General features: G+C 40.6%; 2 protein-coding genes and 1 long non-coding RNA gene across 4 annotated transcripts in view; 2 read left to right on the top strand and 1 right to left on the bottom strand.

The window, feature by feature from the left end:
* Positions 1-1,906: 1,906 nt before the first annotated feature.
* Cnot4 (CCR4-NOT transcription complex subunit 4) lies at positions 1,907-22,318 on the top strand. Its single transcript, XM_022845267.2, has 2 exons — positions 1,907-7,323; positions 21,748-22,318. Exon 1 carries the CDS (start codon positions 3,819-3,821, stop codon positions 7,050-7,052), a length of 3,234 nt encoding a protein of 1,077 aa, XP_022701002.1. The 5' UTR covers positions 1,907-3,818; the 3' UTR covers positions 7,053-7,323; positions 21,748-22,318.
* Positions 7,317-15,890, top strand: LOC147752576 (uncharacterized). Of its 2 annotated transcripts, XR_015313687.1 has the most exons (4): positions 7,317-13,041; positions 13,672-13,953; positions 15,053-15,228; positions 15,524-15,890. It is a non-coding gene; the product is annotated as an uncharacterized LOC147752576 (long non-coding RNA). The 2 variants fall into 2 exon arrangements; XR_015313686.1 differs by lacking the exon at positions 13,672-13,953.
* The window catches only part of LOC111267190 (Tetratricopeptide repeat protein 2), a 38,486-nt gene continuing 36,505 nt past the window's right edge, over positions 22,161-24,141 (bottom strand). Inside the window, exon 14 of the mRNA XM_022845269.2 lies at positions 22,161-23,665. Coding sequence (XP_022701004.1) covers positions 23,594-23,665 — 72 coding nt within the window. The 3' untranslated portion in view covers positions 22,161-23,593. The remainder of the gene's footprint in view (positions 23,666-24,141) is intronic.

The raw sequence follows: 24,141 nt of genomic DNA, 5'->3' as shown, positions 1-24,141 counted from the left end.
CGCCAGGAGACTGCATATAAAATTACCACATTTATTAATGACATGTGCCAAAGGTTTTGGCAGCAGCGCCACGAATATAACCATATTCGTAGCATCAAACAGGATTGACAATTAAAGATAGGATTACGCGACTGTTTAGGATTATCAGTCGGCGGCTGGAACTTATTTTCCAATTTTCTATACACATTTAGCAGTTTCGATTGCCATGTTATAGTAATTTTTCGATATAATACTTCCTGTGGCGCCGCAAATATATACACGTTTTCTGCTACAAAGCAACTTGGTGTCTACTAAATATACATCCCAAAAATGAGTTCAAACACATTTAACTTTTGGAACAAAAAAGTCTAACATATGTTTTTCAAAAGAGAAAATAAAAAGATTTCAAATACGTGGATATAACGCGCTTGCTGTGGACATAAGTTGTAAGTTCCACCTCGAGATAGTCATAGCGTTTCAGAAAGGAGAGAGAAAGCGAAAAGGCAATGTCCCTCGCCTTCCAAACTGACCCCTTGCTACCTTGCCTTTGTAATGCTTCCAGCATCATTTGTTGTCTCAAACACCCACATTAAGATAGGTTTTCATGGCTTACCTTAAGGGTTTCGCAAGTGCGAAGTGTTCCAGAAATTTTCTTGCCAGGGTCTTGCTGGACTTCTATAAGTGGGCATAAAGCTATCGATATTTTTCCGTTATCATTTTGGAGCTTTTCAGGGAGACGACTTAAAACAAAATTTTGAAAAGTGCTTAAACAAAATTTTAAAATATACTTTATTATATAACGAGGCAATATTTGTTTAAGCTGATTTTCAATGAATAGCACCAGGTTTTCGTATTCTAAAAAAATGATGGCTGCGATTTAGATCAATAATACGCCGATGAATCAATGTTTGTGTCCGAAATTTTTCGAACGAAGACGCATTTGTTGGAGATCTTTAGAATCAAGTGTATTTCGTATGCGTTTTCTCTTTAAAGTGTCTGTACATGCACAAATTTAAATAAAAAATGAAGTCTTTGTGTCGAACTTCCACTGTTCGCTTCTCGCTTCTCATTGTGCTGCTATTGTTTGTATTAAATTCTTTCAACAGCGAGGCCGATATTACAGGCATTTAGTCGTAGGTGTCTAAGGATTTGTAGTTACCTTTCTTTGGTATAAGGCAAGACAGACTAGCAACTGTATCCTTTAGCCCAGCCAAGAGCCAGTATAAAAAAATATAATCGGAAAAGTAAAAAAAAACTCTAGTCTAAACGCTTTGTGAATTCTCACAAGTGAAAAAACATGTTTTATATGGTCTTTAACTTGTCAGATCAACCTAGATCATTGTAAATACGAGTTTTCGATGCTCCGTGGTCAAGGTATCTCGCTTATAACTTATTCTTTGTAATCCCCACACTGTTTGCCCGTTTCTACAGGAACTATAATTAAACAAATATATTAAAATGAATGAGTAAGTTTAAACCAACAGCTGGTTCAAAATAGGTTTTGCTTAACAGTTCGTCGTTATATATTCTCATTGTTGCACAAACAAATTGTATTTTTCTTATTTTTCAACACCTTAGGTTAATGAAGCTGCTCACTCACTCACACTCACACTGGCTATGTACAATCCAAAAGGCGATTAAGAACCGGCGTAACATCTTAGAGAATAATTATTTTTGCTCGTTTCTGATAATCTCAATTCGCTACATAACAGCATTAAGTCGCTATATACAATGTGCAGTGCGTATTACAAAATAAAGTGTGAGAAATGATGCATGTAACTAGCGCTAATTTTAAACGTATACACTGATGACGTATGGCTGCAGACATTAGAAGTGAATCGCAGATGACCTAAATACGTGATTGAAATGCTTATTCTATAAGATATTTTTCTAGTTTATGACAAAATAATGCAACACTGTGAAAAGTGCACAGGGTTCTTACTGCCAAATTTATTACAATCATTTTAATTTATCCCTAATGACATTAAAGAAATTGTTAATTAGCGTTATATTCAAACCCATCTATTCTAGCAAACCATAGAATATAATATTCAACCTTTTTGCACTAGGTTGCACATACTATACATTAAAACTGTTAGCTGAGTTAGGCTAAGTTAGTTAGGAAGGCTGCGTAACCAGTACAGTCGCCTCAGAGAAGCGACCTTCCATCCGCACACAAAAGATCATTCCGTCTAGACAATGTACCACAAAGGTGCCACACACACCTATAATAGAATCACACAAATTGCGTAAACAAAGGACACTAGAATAACTTAGATCAAATGTAGATGCTTTGTATAAAGCACATGCATTAATTCTGTCGTCTAGAGCCTTTATGCAACCGCCTGGTCGCATAGCCAACGATGAGCATCTAGTCGTCTCAGCGATATTGATGATCGAAAGCATATGGGCGATCGGCTCTGACGTCATACGATTAGCGGAACGCTAGGTTTGACAGATGAATGTGTGGTGCTTTCTCGTTGTGTTGGTGTGGTGATTTCATAATTTTGTTGGTGGCAATTCTTGCCGTCTCAATGTAATGTATGTAGCAGCCGTCGATGGTGAACACCGAATGAGCACTAATGGATTGAGCTGGCTCGCGTTAAGCGCTGTACATTGAGAAAGCCGTGCGTGCGGGAGACTAGTTACTCCAGCGCAATCCTGAAGGCTTGCTCGTTTTGTCCATTTACTGGGCTTAGCTTCGAAGTGTTTTGTAAGGTGGTTCTTCCATGCTGTAAGCAGCTGGTAGTCCTGCCGCCGCCATTGGATAACGTGCCCTATGCTTTTGAGGATCCTGGTGGTAGAAAACGAACGGCCAGACATACGCAACAGACACACAATAAAAAGTGTGAAAGCAAGCCATAAAACAAATCAGTCATAGCAATCTCGATTGTAGTGGTGTTTCTTTCAAGTACCGTATAAAGCTGCACGGAAGAAGCTGAAAAAGAGCTATCGTTATAGCACCATCTTACCGCCTGTTCTACTTTGTGATTTGCCGTGAATGTGTATATGTGATTGTGCGTGAATTAGTACGTCGTCGTTGACGACGACAACGACAATAACAACAACTGATGCAACATTGCTGCTCACTAATAGTGGCTGATTCGATCTGCTCACGTTTGTTTATTCTTGTGTCGATTCTCTACTCGGCTGGTTGAGGCTTGCGACTGTCAACTACAAAGCCGTGTAGTTAAATGACTGAGTGAGCCAGTGTGTGAGTGAGTGAGTGAGCAGTTGCTGAGGCTAATCGACTGATTGCTGGACGAAGTGGCTGTCTGGGTGCCTGGTGCCTGCCGTCGCCGTTGCCGTTGGGTGGCCGTAGCCGCCGTCCGTTATTTGTATGGGTGCGCTTGTCCGTTTGCCAGAACAGGACCGAATCACAAAGCATTTCGTTACAGTTGCATCACCAGCGAATGTTGTCGGTCATGTATGGAACTAATTTGTAGCGGCAGGAACAGCAAAGCCAATAATATTTGAACATATTAGAAGACAATAAACGATATCATCTGCCAGATAGACAGACGAACAGCAGACCAAGGCGTGAGGACAGTGGCCAGAACAACGAGAGAAAGAACGACCAAAAGAAACATAGAGAGAAGCGATAAACCCGTTTGGTCCCTCCTCTGCGCACATTTCAAAGTAGTCTAATCAGCCCCTTAGCTTGATTACAACCAATGTGAGAAGAGATCAAGGGACGACGAACGACGTCAACTCTGGGCGGCTGCAGAGCGGAGCCAGACAAACGTGTATTATTCTGACGCCAAATTGACTACTGCTGAAGTAGTGGATTAAGAAGAGTGAGCTAAACGTGCTATCCTGGGAGATTTGTCTGTACGAACATGAGCCAGGATGAAGCCGCCGAATGCCCGCTGTGCATGGAACCGCTCGAACTTGATGATTTGTCGTTCTACCCGTGCACCTGTGGCTATCAGATCTGCCGTTTCTGTTGGCATCGATTGCGGACTGATGAAAATGGACTTTGTCCAGCGTGTCGAAAGCAATACAGCGAGGATCCGGCCAATTTTAAGCCGTTATCGGTGGATGAGATGCAACAGAAGGCGAAAAATGAGCGCAAAGCGAAAAAACAGCGATTGGTTGAAAACCGTAAGCACTTGGCAAACGTACGGGTCGTTCAGAAGAATCTCGTATTTGTCGTCGGTCTGCCGACGCGTTTGGCATGCCAAGAACAGCTGAAACGCCATGAATGTTTTGGGAAATTTGGTAAAATACATAAGGTCGTTGTCAATCAAAGCACGTCATATGCCGGTGTACAAGGTCCGTCGGCGAGCGCATATGTCACATATTTTCGTAGCGAAGATGCACTGCGAGCAATCGAAGCTGTTAACAACGTTCGTGTCGATGGCAAGACGCTGAAGGCATCACTCGGAACTACAAAATATTGCAATCATTTCCTTAAAGGTGGTCAGTGTCCAAAATCCGATTGCATGTACTTACACGAACTGGGTGACGAGGCAGCTTCGTTCACCAAGGAGCAGATGCAGGCAGGTAAACACACTGAGTATGAGCGAAGATTGCATGAACAATTAAACCACACAGGTGGATGTGGAAATAACGGCAGTACCAATCAACGAGGGGAATCAAAGGAGTGCCAGACTCTACAGCATCAACAGCAACATAAATTTTTCCAAAAGGAAAACAGCTGTGGCAACAATAAAATAGCGGGACAGCGCTCCAGTCCTTTACCTGCCACTGAGCGCGTACCAGGTAGTCATCTACCCGCGCAACTGCCACCATCTGCAACTGGAATGGCCAACAATAGTAATAATAAACAACAGCAGCAACAGTTATCAGCTAAAAATGAAGGTGGAGGCAGCGTAGGCGGAGGCAATGGAGGTCGTCGGACTCGCCATAAATCTTCAGAGTGTTCATCCGAAGAAGCCTCATCTTGTGAGGAACAGTTACAACTTCATAATAATCAGAAGTCGCCAGCAACACCCTTGTCGGAACGTAGCGATTCCCCAGACCTCGAACGGCTGGTTGGCCAAACAGCTGATGAGACGCCAGACGATGACGACGACGATTGTGAGGATGAAGATGACGAGGACGACGAAGAAAAGGAAGAGGAGGAGGAGGAAGCGGTAGGAGGGGAGAAAGAAAGGGAAGCAGTAATAAACCATGACCATAACCAGGAAGAAGAGGATGTCGAGGAAAATATAAGTGACGCTAAAAAACAATACGATGGCAGCAGGACGTCGGCATCGGCAGAAACGCTAGCGGAAGCAGCAACAACAGGGTGCAATCAAATAAGAACGAGACATGGCCATGAAATAAATCATCGGGTACATCAACAACAACAACAAAGTAATCAACGTACTATTGGGACACCACAGCAATGTAAGCACCTACAACAGCTCCACGCACAACAGCAGCAACAACAACAACATAGGCCCATAACGCAAGAAGGACAACATCAACATCTGCGAAGTTCATCGCCTTCATGCAATCAGGCACAACAATCAAGCTGTAGTGCGCCTAAACAGTACCATTTGCAGAACGAATTGCCTTCACAGAATCGACAAGCTATTTTACTCCGAGAAGATCGCCGTAATCATCAGCATCAACATCATCATTTACAGCAAAACCCTTTTCACCAACATTCATGCGATACACCCCCGTCACCTGACAGTGGCGGCGATGGTGCACTGAGAAGCAGTGGCGTCTCTGCTAAAGGAGTGATGCAGCAACTGCAAGGCCTTAATCAACTTTCTCTTGGATGTCAGGTGCACCCATCCAGCCATTCATCTGTTCAAGATCATTTACTACAACATCAGCACGCAAGTCCACATCAACAGACTGTTAACATTCAACAGCAACAGCAACACCACCTCTTTCAGCAGCAGCATCATCACAATCTCCAAAGGTCATCATCAAGGGAACAACTTCAACCTATGGCTGCTAACAAGCAGCAAAGTAATAGTCTTGTTAATGATATAGAATTAGACTTTGACCCCATTTACATTTCTCGAAAAGGTCTTGCTGATCTCATAGAACGAGAGCAGCACCACCCATTAGGCGCCCCATCACTGACACACCCTCATCAAGTGGGGTCCTCATCGGGACCTAACCCTAACAACCCTGGCAATCGTCTCGCCAACTTATTGCCGTTTGGAAGAATGCCTCCCTCGCGGCCTTCTCCACCAGGTATTGCCCCATTGTCAGCGCCTTCCGCACATCTTCCGGGCGGGGGCCATCATATTGGCAATCAAGCCACATCAAGCTCATTCCCGCCAGGCCTTGGAGGTCCAATGGGGCCGATGTCTGGTTTAGGGGCTCCTCCCAGTCAGTTAGGAACACAAATGGCACCCCCTCCAGACCATCCGAATTCGCACGGATCTCCCCATCAGGGAATGCGGCGAGCTCCACCTCCTGGCTTTGGCCCACCCATACCACTTCCTCCACAGCAGAGTTCTGGGCATTTTGGGACATTTGGCCAAACACCACCTCCAATGGGGCCACCCGGCGGTCATCCGCATGGCGCTGGCAGCATAGCAAGCTACTATACCGCTGCAGGAACAAAAAACGATATGGCCCCTCCTCCTGGTAGTAGTTTCGGTTTTCGAGCTTACAGTGGGGGCCAGCCCAGTGTTGTAATTCCAGGTGGTGTTGCGAGTAGCGGCCACTGTGACGATCTGCTTAATATGAAAGAACAGCAGGAACAATTCCGACAGCTGTTGCCATCCGTGAACATTTCGTTTGGGCCTCCACCGCATCATCATACGCCCGGGTCTCCTACTAGTTGTGGTTCATCGATGGCGACAGGTAGTACTACTAATGCGAATTCGCTGCCGCCTCCCCCTGGTCTTATGGGGGCACTACCACAGCAACATAATCAGCGACAGCAGCCTCCTTTAAACATGCTGACACACCATTCAGGCGTCCATGGGGGTAACAGTCTTCATCACACCGGTAGTGGACATCACGGATCCAGCGGCTGGCCGGACGCTTTTCAGGATCCTGCTATTCTCTCCTCATCGAGGCACACACACATCGCTCAGCCGTCGGCAGCAACAACAGGACCAGCTACAGACCAGCTACCTTCATCCTACTTCTAGCCACTTATGATTTTGACACACTCGTTCAACGTGCTTGAGCGTGCCCATTTCAGTGGTGCCATGCATACCGATCGCAGCATCACCTCACAATGAAAGTTGCTGCGTTTCGTACTACACATATTAGCCGCCTCTTTTGCAGTCATACGACTCTTCCTTTGAAGGACTCACAGAATTTTGGGGTAATGGCGAGGTCAAGACCGTGGCCAGCCAATCGCCCTCAATCTTGAAGCTCACCGCGTGTTCAATTAATATTGCAATTGAGTATATAGAGGTCAGTAAGTGGCGACCCGTCAGTTTCTCCTCTCTGCCTCTCCCATTTCTAGGTCTACTTGGCCTATCTATTTTGCCTTTTTCTTTTCTGCCTTTGGCGTTACAAGAACTGCTATCGAAAACCGTATGCAAGCATGCGCATGTAGAATATGCTTTCTAATGTCTGTCACACCATAATAGACCAAAAAAACGGACGTTTGAATACCAGCGTCCTTAGATATACTGTACAGACTTTTGCAGGTACTGAAAGCGTTTGAAAGATAAGTAGAATCTGGCAACATTAATAATAGACGACATATTATAGAATCTATCTGACTTACTGAATTAGTTTTGCTAAGAAAATATGCGATTGTCGTCAATATGTTGCTACACAAGTAAGCCTTGAATCAGGAAGGACTGACTACATAAAGCCTTATCTGTCCTATAATGGTACTATACACTAATATCAATCATAATAATTTAGGATTTGTCAAATTATGATTATTCTATGCACAGCGGTATCGCGTCTCAATTTTACTATTTTTATATATTACGCTATTTACTCATAAAAATCTGTCCTGTCAGGTCCATTCGTAGACTCGAGGAGAATAAGTTCGTCATTCATGGATGTTCTGAGACTAAGATACAAATCATTGTCTAGTAAATATCAACCTGAGTTTTTTAGTTACTTATACAGTGAGAAATCCAGCTATTGCATGTGAAAGACACTTTAAGGTTGATATTTGCTAGACAATGATTTGTATCTTAGTCTCAGAACTTCCGTGAATTACAACCATATTCTCTTCCAGTCTACGAATAAACCTAACAGGATAGATTTTTATGAGTACATGTTGGCATATGTTCCTTAAATGATATCAGTAAAAATATAAAATGGAATTATGCTATAATAATTTGAGATAAATACGCTTCCTTTAGTGGGAAGAGAAGGTAGTTTTTTACATCTGTGAACTCTACCATAAGCACTTTTATTGAATGGTAGGCCTCGACACAAGGAACTCTTGAAAATATGATTCCGTTGGTAAATTGAGAATAGATATGAGCCATAAAGTAAGCTCAGATAAGACATTTTTGCGTGTCCATAAAAGCCGAAGTTTTAGAAGTATAGAGAGGTATACAGTAAAACTCGGCTGAAATCCGCCATGCATTAAATAAATATAACAGCGACTGAAAATCGAGTCAAGTAGATAAGCAGAGCATAGCCAAAAATGAAAGGACTTGAAGTAAAAATAGCAGAACTTCTTGAATTTTGAGATACGTCTTTCGCATACATTATTTCAAAGGCGTCTTTACATTCAAACCTTGCCATGTATGAGCTATATATGCAACCTCTTCAGGTTGCCAACGCTGAGCTAAAATAATAGAAACAGCTTATAGCGGACATCATCTCATAGTAATTACATAGGCACTCCAGTAATAAATTGTTTTACGAAAAAACCGACGGAGCACGAGTTCGTATGAAGCCGTTGAGTTTTACTATAAGCGTTGTTTTCTGAAAATGCGATTATAGGACCAGCTTGGTTAGATGTATCTGTGCTCGACGCAATAATGTATATTTTGTCCTCAGTTTAAAGAGCAATATTTCCTGTTTTCTGTTTGTTGTTGTACTACTACTGAAAATTGGCTCGCATATACCAACCCATTTATCATGCGTTTTATGAATAAATATTGAACAAATCTACATAATGAAAAGGTTAATTAACTGCACGAAAACGATGGTGGTTGATTCAGTTCTATATATCCTAAAAATTATGAACATTCATTGATGTAACAAACTATACGGGAAAACTTAAGCAGATTTATAAATGATGAGCTCCTATAATTAAAATAGTAAATCATTTTTCAACTGAGACGCTGATATAATCCATTTCCAGTGCATCAGATAAGGAGGTAGAGAACACGAAGTGATACGAATATTTTCAGAAGATACCAATACTAAATGCAAATTTGAATTATGACAGGCCAACTTATATGAAAAAAATGAGCATACGAAACGATGGCAGTAGTTGGTGACAAATGAATCAAAAACAGTTCAACTTCTATGACAAAAAGACTTAGATGTGAGGGGAGAGAGAGAGAGGTGAAATGACAACCTTTTTGATAACTTACACAGATTTTGAAGAGTTGGACTAACAGAGAGAGAAAGGAACAATTTAATAATAATGAAAATAAGAATAATAACAATAATAATAAGATTAAGCCGAGGAGACAGGAAAGAAAGGTAGCTAGGTATAAAGCGTGGTAAATAGAGAGTTGAGATAGAGACAAGAGAGTTGAGACAGAGGGAAGATAAACACATGAAAATAATGAAACGAATATAGTAAGTAAAGTGGCGCTAAACAACACGAGAACATAATGATGGTAACGGAGAAGACGGAGACCGAGATGATCAAGAAATGAAGATATTAGTAATAGTAAAATATGAAGGTGGCGATGATGGTGATGACGTAAATGTTGGAAGCAAGGCTGAGAAAACGGCGAGCAGCGCGTAAAAGAGCGCCATCGTCGTGTCATGGCATCGTACCGTTGAAGTGCGTCGAGCGAAGCAGATAAGGCAGATTCAAATAAGGTTACTGTCTCACTGAAGAGAGTTTGGAAGTTAATGCGGGAGGGCGGGGAACAAACAGAGCCTGAGAAATCGGGCAATAGACGGTGGGAGCTAAGCGGTGGAGACGCGCGGAATCATGGGCATGACGGCAGGACTAAAACTCATAGGGGAATATTCGATAGTATAAAATAAAGCAAGCAGCAATTCAGTGGAAAAACTTACGAAGTATGTTGAGATAACCTGGCAGACAGTAATAGGAACGAGCGAAAGAGAAAAAAAAGGGGAAACGTGGTGAAGATGTTGACGATAGCAAAATGTCTGAAGACGAGACGAAATAGTGTGCATTGTTTTAAAAGTAAATAAATTAAAATGTGAATGACAAAGCGGATTCTCTTAGTGTCTTGTTTAACTAACGTTTATATAAATGGATCATCTTGAATTATCAAAGCCAATGGCAGTAAGCTAACACTTTGCATTGACGTTTTATTAAAGCAAAAATTTAAATTCCTTTAGCAGTAATTAAAATATTTAATTTTCTTTCCACAAAATTTAAATTCAAATTAAGAGGTAATTAAACTTGTATTTTGAATTCGAGTTCAATTTTATAGAGATCTTAGTTTAGAACAATAACACTTACATTAGATGTTTGAGCCTAAACACACACTTTAAACTGTGTTAAAAGGACGGGCATCAATACTATGAATCAATGTGGATCACAAGATGAAAGGATGCCCTACTCTTTGTCATTATAAATTAGCTTGTAGAAATACACCGGTTACTATTATCCAGTTGAATTTCGTGTGATATCCTGTAGCACTAGCTCGGATACACCATTGTAGTTATTTCGTTTTAGTAATTTTATTTGCCTAATTTGCTTAATCTACTAGCAATCCGTTACCCTGCTTCACGTATCCCATTTTTCTATTAGAATATTCCTACAAGTTGCTCTTTTGTTGTAGTTATTTCATTAGCCTGTTGTAGTATATGATTTGTATTACCCACAACTGAACTAAATAGAGTATTGTTCAACTGTAGGGAATCATAAGCTTTGAGTTGTGGTTTTCCTTTAATTCCATTGTATTATGTCCATTATCGCATCACAACTATTTGGTTACGATATTCATATTTTCTTGATTTCGTCAATTCGTCACTTGTGTCGTTGGCTTCGTTCTTTTAGTGCGGTTACTTTATTACCGTTTTCACGGAGTTAATCACTCGCTAAAGTGAACTTCTGGCTAACGTCGTTTCTTGTCGTTACTTGGCCGCTAACCCGCTGCATATTTTAACTAAAAGTTAACTTTTTCTAGTACGAAAAAGGTTAACTTTATGTTAAGTTTAAATAAAAGTTAACGATCAAAGACACAGTCTGAGCCTTTAGGTAACGTACAACTATTTTCAACTTTCCAATTTAAAATCTTTAGTACATCTCAACGGTTGTCGAGCAAATCGGCAAAAAACAACCAATTTTCCAAGATTAACACTACGTTCTACGGTAAAAAAAAACAAAAATATTCGTTTAATCAGCTTCATCTTACGCATAGTTCTTGCCAGGATGAAACTCTGGCGGCTCATCAAAAATTATCTCAATCCAATCTTTTTTAGGGGCAATTTAGGTTTAACAGGCAGACCAACATACGGACGTAGAGTTTTATTAATATAGATGTAGACCAAACGGACCAGGCAGACCACTACAACAGGCCACACGCCTGTTGTAATATCGCAAATGTCAGGATTATGCACACAGTTCTACAAGTGGCATACTCATAACAGAGTGGGTTGCCGTATGTGTTAAAATAGTGATTGAAGTTATTCTCTCTCAAAATGTGCGAGCATTACGTTGTTGTGATGACACAGCGAACAACAAGATTTTCTATGTCTGTGATTATCGTGAAGACATACTTCAGCATTTGCGGGGCCTCGTAAACGACTGAAAGAAGAGCATAGTTGGCCATAGTGAAGACTCATTCCTCGAGCGGGCTGAGAACACCGATCTGCTTTGTGCTTTATGAGTGGTTGCGAAGCATATCACATCAGAAATTAATGTTTAATGGAATATTAGCGTCCAACAAAGATCGAGGGGTTACAGGGAGCAACATAATCAAATATTTGAATCTGTAGATGGTAGTTTTAGTAGCAACTAACTGTGCTAATCATGCAGGACCAACGTAGTTTTGTCAATCCACCAATGACTGGTGACCTTTTCCTATTGTAGTGGGTCAATATAGCTTGAAGCTGTGTAGGAATTTGGTTGTAAAGTTTGTTACGCATACGTTATCCACTGCTTGATTATTATATATATTCTAACACTTCTAAAGAATGCTACAATAAAAGTAGGATGAATATCTCTGATCCGTTTGTTTAGGAAAACCAATATATATATTTTTTATACAATACAATTATATATAAAAGTCTCAAATAAAACAGATGAATCACAAAAATAAATCACATATGCAATAGAATTTCGCTATAACACAATGTTATCGGATAATGTGATGATATTATTGATAGTTTTGTCAGCACTGTCCAATAAAAACTTGGACTTGGCGTCAGCTGCAGTCAGATGCTGTGTCGGTGAACAATTTGTGTATTTTGCAGTGTCTAGACAATAGCGATTGTTTGATGCACGCATTTTCAGTGTAAGCCTCTGTACCTCATTTGATTACTGGGAGCAGCTGGCAGGAGTTAGTGGAGCAGACCGTTAGGATTCCTTTAAAAAGTCTATTCGTTAAAAGTACCATTGTACGAAATAGATCCACTATTTTCGAGTTCTTTTTGTACGTATTGTCTGATACTCTTTTGAAAGGTTTGTGCAACGAATGTGTGCTTGTGCACAAAGAGTCCATCTCAGCTGGTGAACATATGTCACGTAATTTGGTTTTCCCTTTAATAGAGCAAGCGTGTATTTTTTTTATTTTTCACAGAGAAGTATTTTACAGTGTCGAAAAGCTGTATCCGCCATTTCGACATTAGCCAAGGTGGTCATTCCGTTGCGGTAACAAGCGTTTACAGAAATGCTTCGGCAGCTGTCAAAAATGTCGTTCACTCTGTCGTAGTCGGTGGTGGTTTATGTTGTTTGTTCTCGTAATGTAAGATCATTGTCTGATTCAGGGTGGCATTATCTCGGCTGCAGTCGTTGTGGCGGTTGCGGCACGGTCCACGTCAGTCACTCCGCAGGTATGATCTATCATGAAGTATGCGTCTTCTATAAGAGTGTGGATGCAGTTCTTCGGAGACTCTGTTAGATGAATTCTGTTATCCCGTTGCAATTGTCCTGTTATAGTAGTTGCATTTTTTTAATTTAATGAATTCGTTATTTTGTGTTAGTGTTTTTGCTACGTTTATGACGTTATTGCTGTTAGTCTGCTCCAGTAGTTGGTTACTTTACTGTCTGTGGAAATAAGCTCGCTGTTTGTTATAATCAGGGCATCGACACACTCCATCTTTCGTTCTATTTGAAGTAAAAATTGAGCTCAATTTCGAAATGACCAGTCAAAGTGTGAATAAATTGTGCGCACCGTGTCAGTTGGATTCGCTACCTAACATAAACACGCGTCTTTTGCAGTTATTCTCGTTAACCCTATTCAATTAATTCTACCACACGGCGAAAAGTGTTTGCAGAATCAAAAAATGTGAACAGCAATAGTTACGATTACGTTGATTTCTGATCGCTTGGGAAATATTACCTGACTCATAAATAAAAAAAAAGAGTAAAATGTCAAACATTATGCTGTAAATTTAACATAGTCGTAATGTAGAACTTGAAAAAACATACCACTATACAGTATTTTTTTTATTATTTTTCAGCGGTTGTCGAGGAAATTACCATCAAAAATCAACTTGCCCAGATTAGCGTTACACTCCGTAGAAAATAAAATTCACCCCTAATATGAACTATATATTCTAAGACAATTTCGATTGCATCAGCCATTTTGCAACTAACCTGTAGTTGCACAACGTTTTCCTTACGAAGGAAGAAACTGCTTTTTCGGAAAAGTATTCGCAAACCAGAGAAAATATGAACTGAGTTGCTACGTCAAGGCCTAAACATTTTTGTAAAAGTCACCGTTCGACGATTAAATAGTAAAGGTGTGGAAACTCAATTTCTTTTAAATCTAATTTTATGGCCTATCCTGTAGTGCTTGGAAAAATAAACCGTGCTTCACTATAGGTATTCTAAAAATTCTCAAGAGTTGCCGAGCACACTGCAAAAAACGACTGACTAGGCCATAGCATCATTATTACGCTCCATGGGAAAAAACATATTTGCTCCGTGAAACAGTATTCGTCCAAATGGCTCGGACTTTCAGCACAGCTTTTATCGGAACGAAACTCTAGCGGTCCACTAAAAATTAAACTCAAGTCGACAACTTTACGGAATCGATTTGGGTCGACCGGGCAGACCAGTAAATTAGCCCACCGACATGGAGTTTTAATATTATAGATTAGAAAGATCCGTGAGTTTCGTCTCGCGCCTTTTTTTACTATTGATCAGTTTAACTAATCTGATTGGTTCGTTAACATCGACATTAATAGTTATCCCATTACAATCGCCGTGCTTCACTTGACTCGTTAGCCTTCTGTATTTCAATTTTTTTTTTTCTATTCTTAGCATTATTAGTTATTATTTCTATGCGAACAAGTCTTCAGAACGACCTTTTCTAGGTGTAGTACTAAAGACATGCTTCCACTAGAGGTCTACTCGGATAGGACCTACTGAACTTATTTGGGATTTCTCGAACGAACTTATAAAACAACATGGTATCCATACGTGAGGCAATTAACCATAAGAATAATTTCCTATTTTTTACTTTTTCCTTTTACTTTGGTTCTTTATTTTCTTGCTTAAAAATTCTAGTGATAGTGTTTTATTAATGCTTAGGTGTAAATTAGCATAGTAACATTCTTGTTAGTTCTAGTTACGATGACAAAGCTAATAATGTAGTGCGGCTGGCTACCCAAACTGTTGCGCACCCACTTCTTCAGTCTATTCTAATACGTCCACCAGGGGCTCAACCAAATCTAGATTTGTCTTGCACGTGTTGTGTTGGTTTTGGTTCATTTTTATAACATGATTCTGTGGCTCTTTAATATTGGCTCTGTTGCTGGGATGTACGTGAATCGAGTCTATCTTTAGCCGAATTTGACAGATTAATTTTTTTTTGATCGATTATTTCTACTTATGAAGATGCTCGAACGCTATAGTCTGAGCTGCTGATGATGACGGTCATAGTCTAGGAAGATGCAGCGGTAGTAATGGCTGGCGATGAGGTTCCCGGACCCAGTGGCCTGGATAGGTTAGTTACGCTGTCGCAGTCGGACGGATCGGCAGGACCAGAGAAACAACAACGACCGGCGATGTTGGTACGCTAGTAAGCCGTTTAGCTGAAAACGCTGTCGGAGGCCGAGGTAATAATTGTGAGTAGTTAGTACTATATACAGGTGGTACTTCGTTGCTCAACGCGATTGGCAGGCAACCTGGATAGTGCCACTGTATGGTGCAACGCATGTAACCCAAATGTTGGTTAAAAACTACGGGATGCGTTCACAACATCGTACAGGAAGCTAGAGCATTTTGGGTCCGATTAGTCGTATGCAGGTGCTCGAACTGCGAGCGCAACTGCTTAGCAGATCTCGACGTTCGCTTCCTGTTTTCCAGCATATCAACGCTACAGGAACGCAGCGGCAACGCGTACAAGCCTCGTATCCTGTTGGGATGTACAACGGGTGGGACACCTACCCTTACGATTGGCCGTCGAGGTTTATGTAGGAAGCCCAGAGCAAGCTGAAAGAATCTTTACCTGCGGAATTCGCTGCTCAGGGCCATCGGTCATCTCTGTTGTAAGCCGCAGACCACAAACGAAAGGGTTTAGACACTTTGGATTGTCGTATTTGTTTGGACAGGTGCTGAATGAATGGTAGTTTCCTGGTCATCCTGGAATGAGCCTGGTCATCACTGTAACAACTTTGGGCTTATGTTGAAGCATGTACGTTGACAGTATTTTAATAAAAATGTCGAAATGTGATCGGTGCGATTTTTACAACTAGATATAATCTATGTATTCGACATCTAAGGTTGGCTATGTAAATTAGGAGATTTGACGAGACTATTAACCATCTCGGTGCACGGAGTCGAGGTGTATCCTGTTGCCAATCCCCATAGGACTTCCAAAGAATACGAGAACTCAAAGAATCGGTCTGCAAGCACAATCGCTCTCCTTGAATCTCCTGACGATCACAGATGGCTACTTCAACAGTCTTCTAGACGAACCCGACTTAAATCGCGTATCGGCGCCCCGAGCACTTCTGTGGACTACAATTGCTGAAGAATCAACTTAAATTTGGCACCGACGTTTGAGGGACACGCCGGCGGTTTATTTACCGGTATTTTTGCAAAATTTTGGTTAGGATTTGACTTTATTGAAAAAATCAACTCGCTAGAAAAGAACAAATGTACACGAACGCACCATCCAATTGCTTTAGATTTCGTGAAGCTTATAGTAGCCTCTCGAGTAGCCAGGAGCAGAGCCCGGTCGTTTAGATTCGGAGAATCTTTTGGAGCAAGCATATGAAGTCAACCCGGTATCTGGTGTAATCAACATAGAGGCATGTCCGATAAGCTCAATTGCTTTGATTAATCACTCTGATATGTTTATTACGAGCGATACGACTCATTGACTACCTATTGATTTTCTGCTGATGATTGAAGGAAAGTTTATAATGGAGCGCAGCCTCCTCCATCAGCGGGTCTCCTTGGATAGGCTTAGTACCCCATTAGAAACCCTATGTTTCACGATAGGAGAATTCCTCCGTGCTTCCTGTAAATTCGTCATCCAGATGCAGATGTCCGGCACATATCTCTTCTGATGTATACAAAAACCTTGTTTGTATGCAAGCTCTATCCACATGTTTCTTTCTATCAGAGCCTCCAAAGCCATGGCTTGAGCAGTCTGCAATCCGCCAGTGGTGGCGCTAATGAACTCTACGAATGTTACAGTCTTCCTTAAAAAACTAAAGCGTGAATCCTCTTTTAAAGATTACCCATATAAAACTCATGAACCGCGGCCGACCAACAACGTGTGATCATCATCTACGTGTTCGCGTCAATGGGTGCATATATTTGAGTGTATCTTTCCAATTTCATGTAGATACGACTGGAGTTTCATGAGCGTTTAAGGCAGAAAGTAATCTAATTCGTCTTGAGGCCTTCTTAGCCGTTTAGTAGTATCCGAGATAAAATTACCTAGTCTAGCTGCAGACGTCCATTCCAGAACGATTTGCCACTCTTCTTACCTCAGTTTTCTCTGTTCGCTTAACCTCTTGTGCGCCGTGAAATTCTTCATCGTACTGACGCAGTCTCTGACACTTTTCCGCTTCAAACTCCCAACGAGGTGTTTCTGAGAGGATCACTGTGGCTGTACTGGTGACAGTCCTGTAGGTTTGTGTAACGGGCGACCGGTCTTTGGGTCTTTCGCAAAAGTGCCTTTCGTCTTCTTTGAGAGCCAACCTTAGGCCCCGAAGGGGGCTCTAAATTTGGCAGGTGGCATAATAAGTTTTCGGTGGCCCGTAGATATCCGGAAGGATTATTGCAATAGTCTTAATAGCTCGCTTTGCTTTGGCAACAGCCTGTGCCACAGGGTCAATTCCGCTAAGCTGTATGTAAGATGTATGTCTACATATCTCGCCCCTGTTGTATTCTTAGGTTGTTTATCTAGAAGCTTTAAAGTTATTGATCGAGCTTTCTTTTCTGCTTGTTAAGAGGACTACTCCCGGAGTTCCAGTCTCAAATTAAACTCGGCTCTACGTTTGTGTGGAGTTTGATCTCCGTGCCGGATTCCGCTTTCACTGTAATGGTTAAATCACCTGCATAAGCCAGTAGTTCTCCTACATCACGGAAATTTTTGAGGTCACAAATGATGTCGTATGCTATGTTTCACGGTAAACAGTTCCGCAATAAATCCTTGAAGTATGTGTTCCATCATAGAGAAGATGTATCACTGCTCATGAGTTTTCTATCTTATCGATTATTAGAGATCACCCTGACCGAGCCCGACAATAGTCGTTTTCTTCGTGGAATGCCCAAAAATAACCTTTCAATGTAAACCATGGAAAGTGTTCGTAACATCTAGAGAAGCTATTAAAAAGTGCTGTCTTTGCGTTTCTATCGCAGAGCTGTGTCCCAGCTTAGCTTCGGTAATTACTTGTTGCAGTTATCCTAGCCGCAGACCCGTGTTTACAAAAATCATATCGCAAGGCAGATGATAATCCATACCCTTCTGCGAACGTTAAATTCATTGGCCAATATGTTGATATAACATACCGGTCTGTAGCTTCCATTATGTTTCGGTATTTGTACTGTCTCTGCCATTTTTAGCTTTCAGGTAGTCGGCGGGGAAAGATTTTAATTGGTGCAGTTGCTATTACTTTCGACAGCCCCTTGACTAGTATCATAACAGCAATTTAATATCAATGTATCAAGAGATAGCATATGAACAGAAAGATTTCTTGTTTTTATTCTGTCCGCAGCACTTGCTATTTTTCCAAATCTGCAGATAATATGTCTGATTTTTCACTGGCATTTCTTCGTGAGGCTTTGCATTCGTTGTGAAACAAATGCGGGGAAGATAGTTTCCTTAAGATTTTTTTCTTCGCTGATGTTGTGGGTTAAGCCTTGGATTTTTTTTTCGCCTCTGACCATTTTATAAAGTCTTTCCTACGGTTTCTCGTGTAAATCTTCTAGGAAGTTTGTCTTTTATATTCTTATGCTGTTGGCTGTAGGTTACTTTAAGGTAGCTCGGCATCTCCTATGTTGGATAACTGGATTAGGGATTTAGCCTATTTTGCCTTTAACCCTTTTTAGAGCCTTCCTTGCCTAATCGCGCGACTGTCGTGATTTCGCGATTTCCGTCAGTACATTGGCTATACCGGTGTAGCTCTCCTTGAATAAATGTAGGTATACTGACACTTTGAAAAGCTTTAGTGAAAGCTTTTTGCAGCTTTTTGGGATCTTCGGGAAATCCATTTTCTGTAAATATTGTGCTTAGAGATTTTTTAGCTTTTCTCCGCTGCGCGACCTGGACTTCGGTTTTGCATTAGTACTTTGTCCACTTTGAACTCAACACAATAACGATTACTAAGGTTTCCTTTTTGCATAAGTATCTATCATGCTGCAACGCAATCAGATGAAGCCGGCGTGTCGTCAGGTAGATGTATATCAAGTGCTTGTCCCGCCCAGTAAAGGTTAGGTCGGGCCCACTGTTGCTGGTAACTAGGCAGTGCCTGGCTAAGAAATCAGGCATCAGTTGCCCTTGTGATTAGTATTAGCATTATTGAATCCGTTAGCGTCATCCTATTCTAGTAGACTCGTAGAGACGCGCTCGCTCTGCTTTCGGGATTTAGCCGCATGTTGCCCTTGTTCTTTCTTTTCCGCCGTTGTCTCTGTTATTATACTTGAGGTTGAGAGCCTAGTGTCTCATCTTTCCGTCTAAAGCGGCATGATGTGTAATCAAGATGACTTTGTGGCCTTCATGACAAACAAAGTTTGTTTTCGAAAGCTGGTTAGACATCTTTGAACTATACATGCGAGGCTATCATGACCACCTTACCATACATTAAATAAGTATATTATAATATGTATCTAATCGATGAAGTATAGCTCATAATGTCATGTATTTAGGGGAAGAATTAAAGGTTCTTAACTGTACGTAACTGTTAAGAGAATGCTTAACAAACTTAGAACTGAATTAAATAAAAAAAGATGTTCCGACGATTGGGGTGAGGTAAAAAGACGCATTATAGCTATATTAGGGCCAACAAAGGTGATCGGGGTACACCCGGCGTATTAACATCGGTGAAACAGGTTCTTTCGCAGATACTGATCTCAGATAAGGAAGCAGACTACCATCTTTTTCCTAATCGTTATTGATGCCCAACGCAGAGGTACGTTGGAAGGTGCTATCATTCGCTAGTTACACAGTCAAACAGTATCGGATGGTAGGTTTATTGTAGGCATGAACAATACAAAGAATATAGTGGTTACTTATTACGGGACAGTCCTTTATTTGGTGGCCCCAAAAAGCTGCATTTGTGACAACGTGGGTTCTCTATTTTTCTTTTTGTGGTAATATTTGGCCAGCCGACCTATGCCATGATATTGGAAGGCTGAAAATGATTCCGCCATGTTAAATCTAGACTACCCAAATACAATAAAGTTGCTTGGAGCCTGGCCGTTAATCGAAACTTGGGGCTAGGTAACAATCCTACCCTAGGACCTATCCAGCTTTTCCAGTCGCAGGTTTTCTGGTTATGAAGGGGCAGCACGCGACTGAGATTTTCCCATAGTGCCGAAGTAGCCCCGTCACTGCTGAAGAGGGAACCAAGCCTTCCCAGATGGTAGCTCAGGAACCTGCGATCTTGTGGATGTCTGCGACTACTCTTTCGCAGCATTTCTGCAAAAGAAATATCCAGTTCTATATATAGTTGTTTATCCATATTAGGCGGTTTTTGTCCGTGTTCGTGGTGACTCCGTGGGAATCACCTATTATTAAGTATAGTGCCAAAGACTCGCTCCCGTTAGGTGTCTGACCGAGTGAGTCTTGCCAGACCTATCTGGGGTTTTTCCAACGAACTCATGAAACGACATGACACCACACAAGCAGCTACTAACCTAGATAAGATTTTATCTTCTTTCGTACCTTATTTTCTTTTTATTCCTTATGTTCCTCTAATAATAATTTTTGCCAACGCTAAGATTTGAGCTGGCGTGGCAGCATACTTGTTAGTTATAGTTATGGTAGCAATACACTCCTTTGGCACACAGCCCTGTGCCTTCAATTATGTGGTAGTTAGCAGGATAAGGTTCTGTAATGAGACTGGATTGGCGAGCTCGTGAGAGGTTGCCAGAAGGTGCGTGAATTTGTCAAACAGTTTGACTTAGATTTTTACGGTCTTACAAATTGAGTTATCTTTCCAGCCCCTTACAATATGGGAAGTTGCTGAAGATGAGGAATAACGCTTTATTTATTGGAGCTAAACGTGTCGCCTATGGCAACTCACGGAAAATATAATCTGAGAAGACCGTACATTAGAAAACCTCAAATCACTTAACAAAATGAAGCATTGTTTTTTCAAGTGTGTTTTGGGCCTTTACCATATGTCAAAAAGTTTACTAATTTATTTCTTTGTCGACGCTCATTAAAGATCTGAGATCTGGCTCTCTGCCACCGACACCTTTTCTTAATGTCTCAAGTGAGAGCAAAATTCGTCAAAATAGATAACGAATTTTTCAACCGAGGAGCAATTAAGCCATGATTAGAAGAAGGCCGGGTAGAATAAATCATATCGTTCCGGCCGGTTTCGCGATCCATAGCATTCACCACAAAATATGTACTGATAAGCACTTTTAGAAACCAAGCGGAGACGTACTTGGAGATGCGGAAGGAACTATGATAAATTTCATAGCAATAGTTGACCACTGATTGGAAGTCTGCTCCACTGACTCTACCACAGGTTCAGCACTTATGCCGTTTTTAGAATTTGAGGCCTATGAATATTACAACTCAGATGGCGCGAATGAACGATCATGATCAATCTTGTAGTATATTAATTGTATACTCTTTCGTTACGTATTGTTATACACACGTGTACCATCAATGGTGAATGAACGGTATGTACTTTGAGGAATCCATTTAAAATTTCAGTGCAGTAGAATGCAAATCACACAAAGGGAGTTAGATCGAATAGGCTGTCAAAATCATTAGCAAAACTCAAAACGCCATTTTGGGGGGTCAACAGTACCGGAACTTCGATGCAACGATCGATTAACAATTATACGTATCGTAGTAACCTAGATAAAGCCTAAAATATTCGTTTTTGCATTTTCAGGTTTGTTGCGTTTTTGGCAGTTGTGGATCATCAATTCTGAAATGAAGAGGAATCCAAACTCTGTTGCTACAAGCTGTTTTCGAGGCTGTGGTATTTGTAACTTTTGTAAATCTTTTTTAAAAATAAAGGGTAACCACAAACTGCCGGTCGTTAGGGTTGCAGCAGGAAATCCCAACATGGCCCATTAGCTGAATGAAAACAATATACTGATACAGTTGTTGTATATATTTTCTAGTCATAGAAAATTCAAAAGTCTACTGATTAAGAAGGTGGTTTACATAGCAAAGAGATGCACTTTAAGTAATCTAATCTTCAATGCATAGTCAAGTTCAACCGTTATGCTGCCTCACCCTCATTAAACTTATTCTTTGTGCAATTAGTCGTCTTATAAGTACCTGCATAAATGAGAGCAGTTTTTTGACGGCAGTTAAATTGGGATTTATTATGTAAGGTTTATATCATTACCATAATTGTGTCAGTAACATAATCTTCGGTATGTCTATAATGACTAACGTATATGCCATATCTTAGACATTCGTGTGAATATACTTTATGTACAGTTCTATCTGTGTCGTGTACGATTCTTCTATTTAATCTATATCTTTCTTGTATGGAGAGGTATTATACATATATATGTGTATATTCACGATAGAAATTTTTTAAATTTTGTTTGACCGAAGCTTATAGGCTTTCGATGTACGCAAGCCCTGCAATCGTTTGGAGGCGTTGCTTAGCAAACTCCATCCAGTGGTAACGAAGGGTCCATTTGCGTTCTGGAAGCCTAGGGAAGCTGTTGAAAAACAATCGCCGATATCTGGATTTTCTTCACCACTTTTTGGTAATCGAAATAATATTTAGATCTGTATATCATTGTTTGCGATTCATCCTATATCCCGGCCTTTCCTCGTTACTGCGTGGGATCTAAGTAGTTATGAGTGGTTCTGAACCGCATGGCGTGACATAGTACGTGTATGGGGTTATTACATGCGTATGAAGGTAGCACCCAAAACAGAATAAATTTTATTCCTGGATATTTTGGAGTATAAGGGATTTAAGCATATTTTTAGTTCATTTTTCAATGAATATAATTACGATTAGAGTGAACTTTATTGTTTTTTTCGTGACGAACCGCCTAGGTCTTTACCATAAAATGCTGCAGATGTCCGTTTCAATGTAGATTAGGAATTAGTCGTATTGACAGAAGGCGGCGGCGCATATTAACGTAACATAGTTTATTCACAAAATTCTGAACTTGTCGGGAACATACAACAATATGTTCCTTTGCCTTAATGTTTTTATTGGCGCTGTTTGTATTGTTTTAGTAATATATGTGTCTTCTATAATAAAAAAAAAAAGTTCTGATAAATATGATTGTGCTCGTAATTGTAAAAATGAATGTTGATCTTTGTGTTGCCTCATCGAGGAGCATATTCCCAATTACGTCTTAGTTGCTACCGCATAGGCGGCCAGGAACGAGCAATTAGCCATTTGTGTTTGACGTAGTATTTATGATGCAAGAACCTGAGGCTCTACATAAGATGTAATAAGGTGGGTGTTGCGGGCTTTCACAAGTTCTTCTAGCATTATTTCACAGGCCTGCGGGATAGAGCTATCTGTATGTCTATGAACTGCATGTGAACTTGAATGTTTTAATTAACACGCTAGTTTTTCAATAATGGGCTTTGAAAAGCTGAATAATAATAAGTCCTATGTTGTTATTTAATAGTACATAATAGTAAGTTTTTTAAAACGAAAGACATTGAAAAATAATCATCCGTCCCCTTTTTGAAGCTTGCAAAACTGGTCCATGTGGATGGTATACTGGTAACGCGCAGCATGTATTTATTTAATCAAAACGGAAATGGAAACCTCCATGCGTACTCTGAGCACCGCTAAAAGGCCCGCCGCCAAAGAACATCTGAAAATAAAACAAGATGGCGCGCATTAGCTCAATATTGTAGTGGTTCAATTATGAGAAAGTTAACGCACACAGACGTACACAAATATATATATCTTCGTATCGTGCAGAACGTAGTCTAGATATTCTTCCTTAGACATCAACGACTGCCTAATTGTAATGGGTTCGCAATTCGATAAATTACATTAATAATAATTAATTAAATAACGTTACAAATGTGCTCTTGTATATTCTTTTACTCAATATCACGTATACAGTTCTTCAAGATCAGGCAAGAAAGGCCGAAAACATAGCGTTTTGAATTCACTGTTCAAAAAACTAGACTCTAAAAAGCCCTGCGCACTAACTGGTGAGATAAACACTAAATTATTTAGTTTTAGTTATTTCGTTTATACATGACGCATGTTTTGGAAGTAAATAATGGTATTCAGTAAAGATAAAATCATCTCCTACGCGCAAATGGGTAAACAACCTTT

Source organism: Varroa jacobsoni, unplaced genomic scaffold (genome assembly GCF_002532875.2).
Source record: "Varroa jacobsoni isolate VJ856 unplaced genomic scaffold, vjacob_1.0 scaffold_1155, whole genome shotgun sequence".
NCBI lineage: Eukaryota > Metazoa > Arthropoda > Arachnida > Mesostigmata > Varroidae > Varroa > Varroa jacobsoni.
The sequence above is the reverse complement of the archived record's forward strand: the minus strand, read 5'-3'. Positions and strand labels throughout refer to the sequence as shown.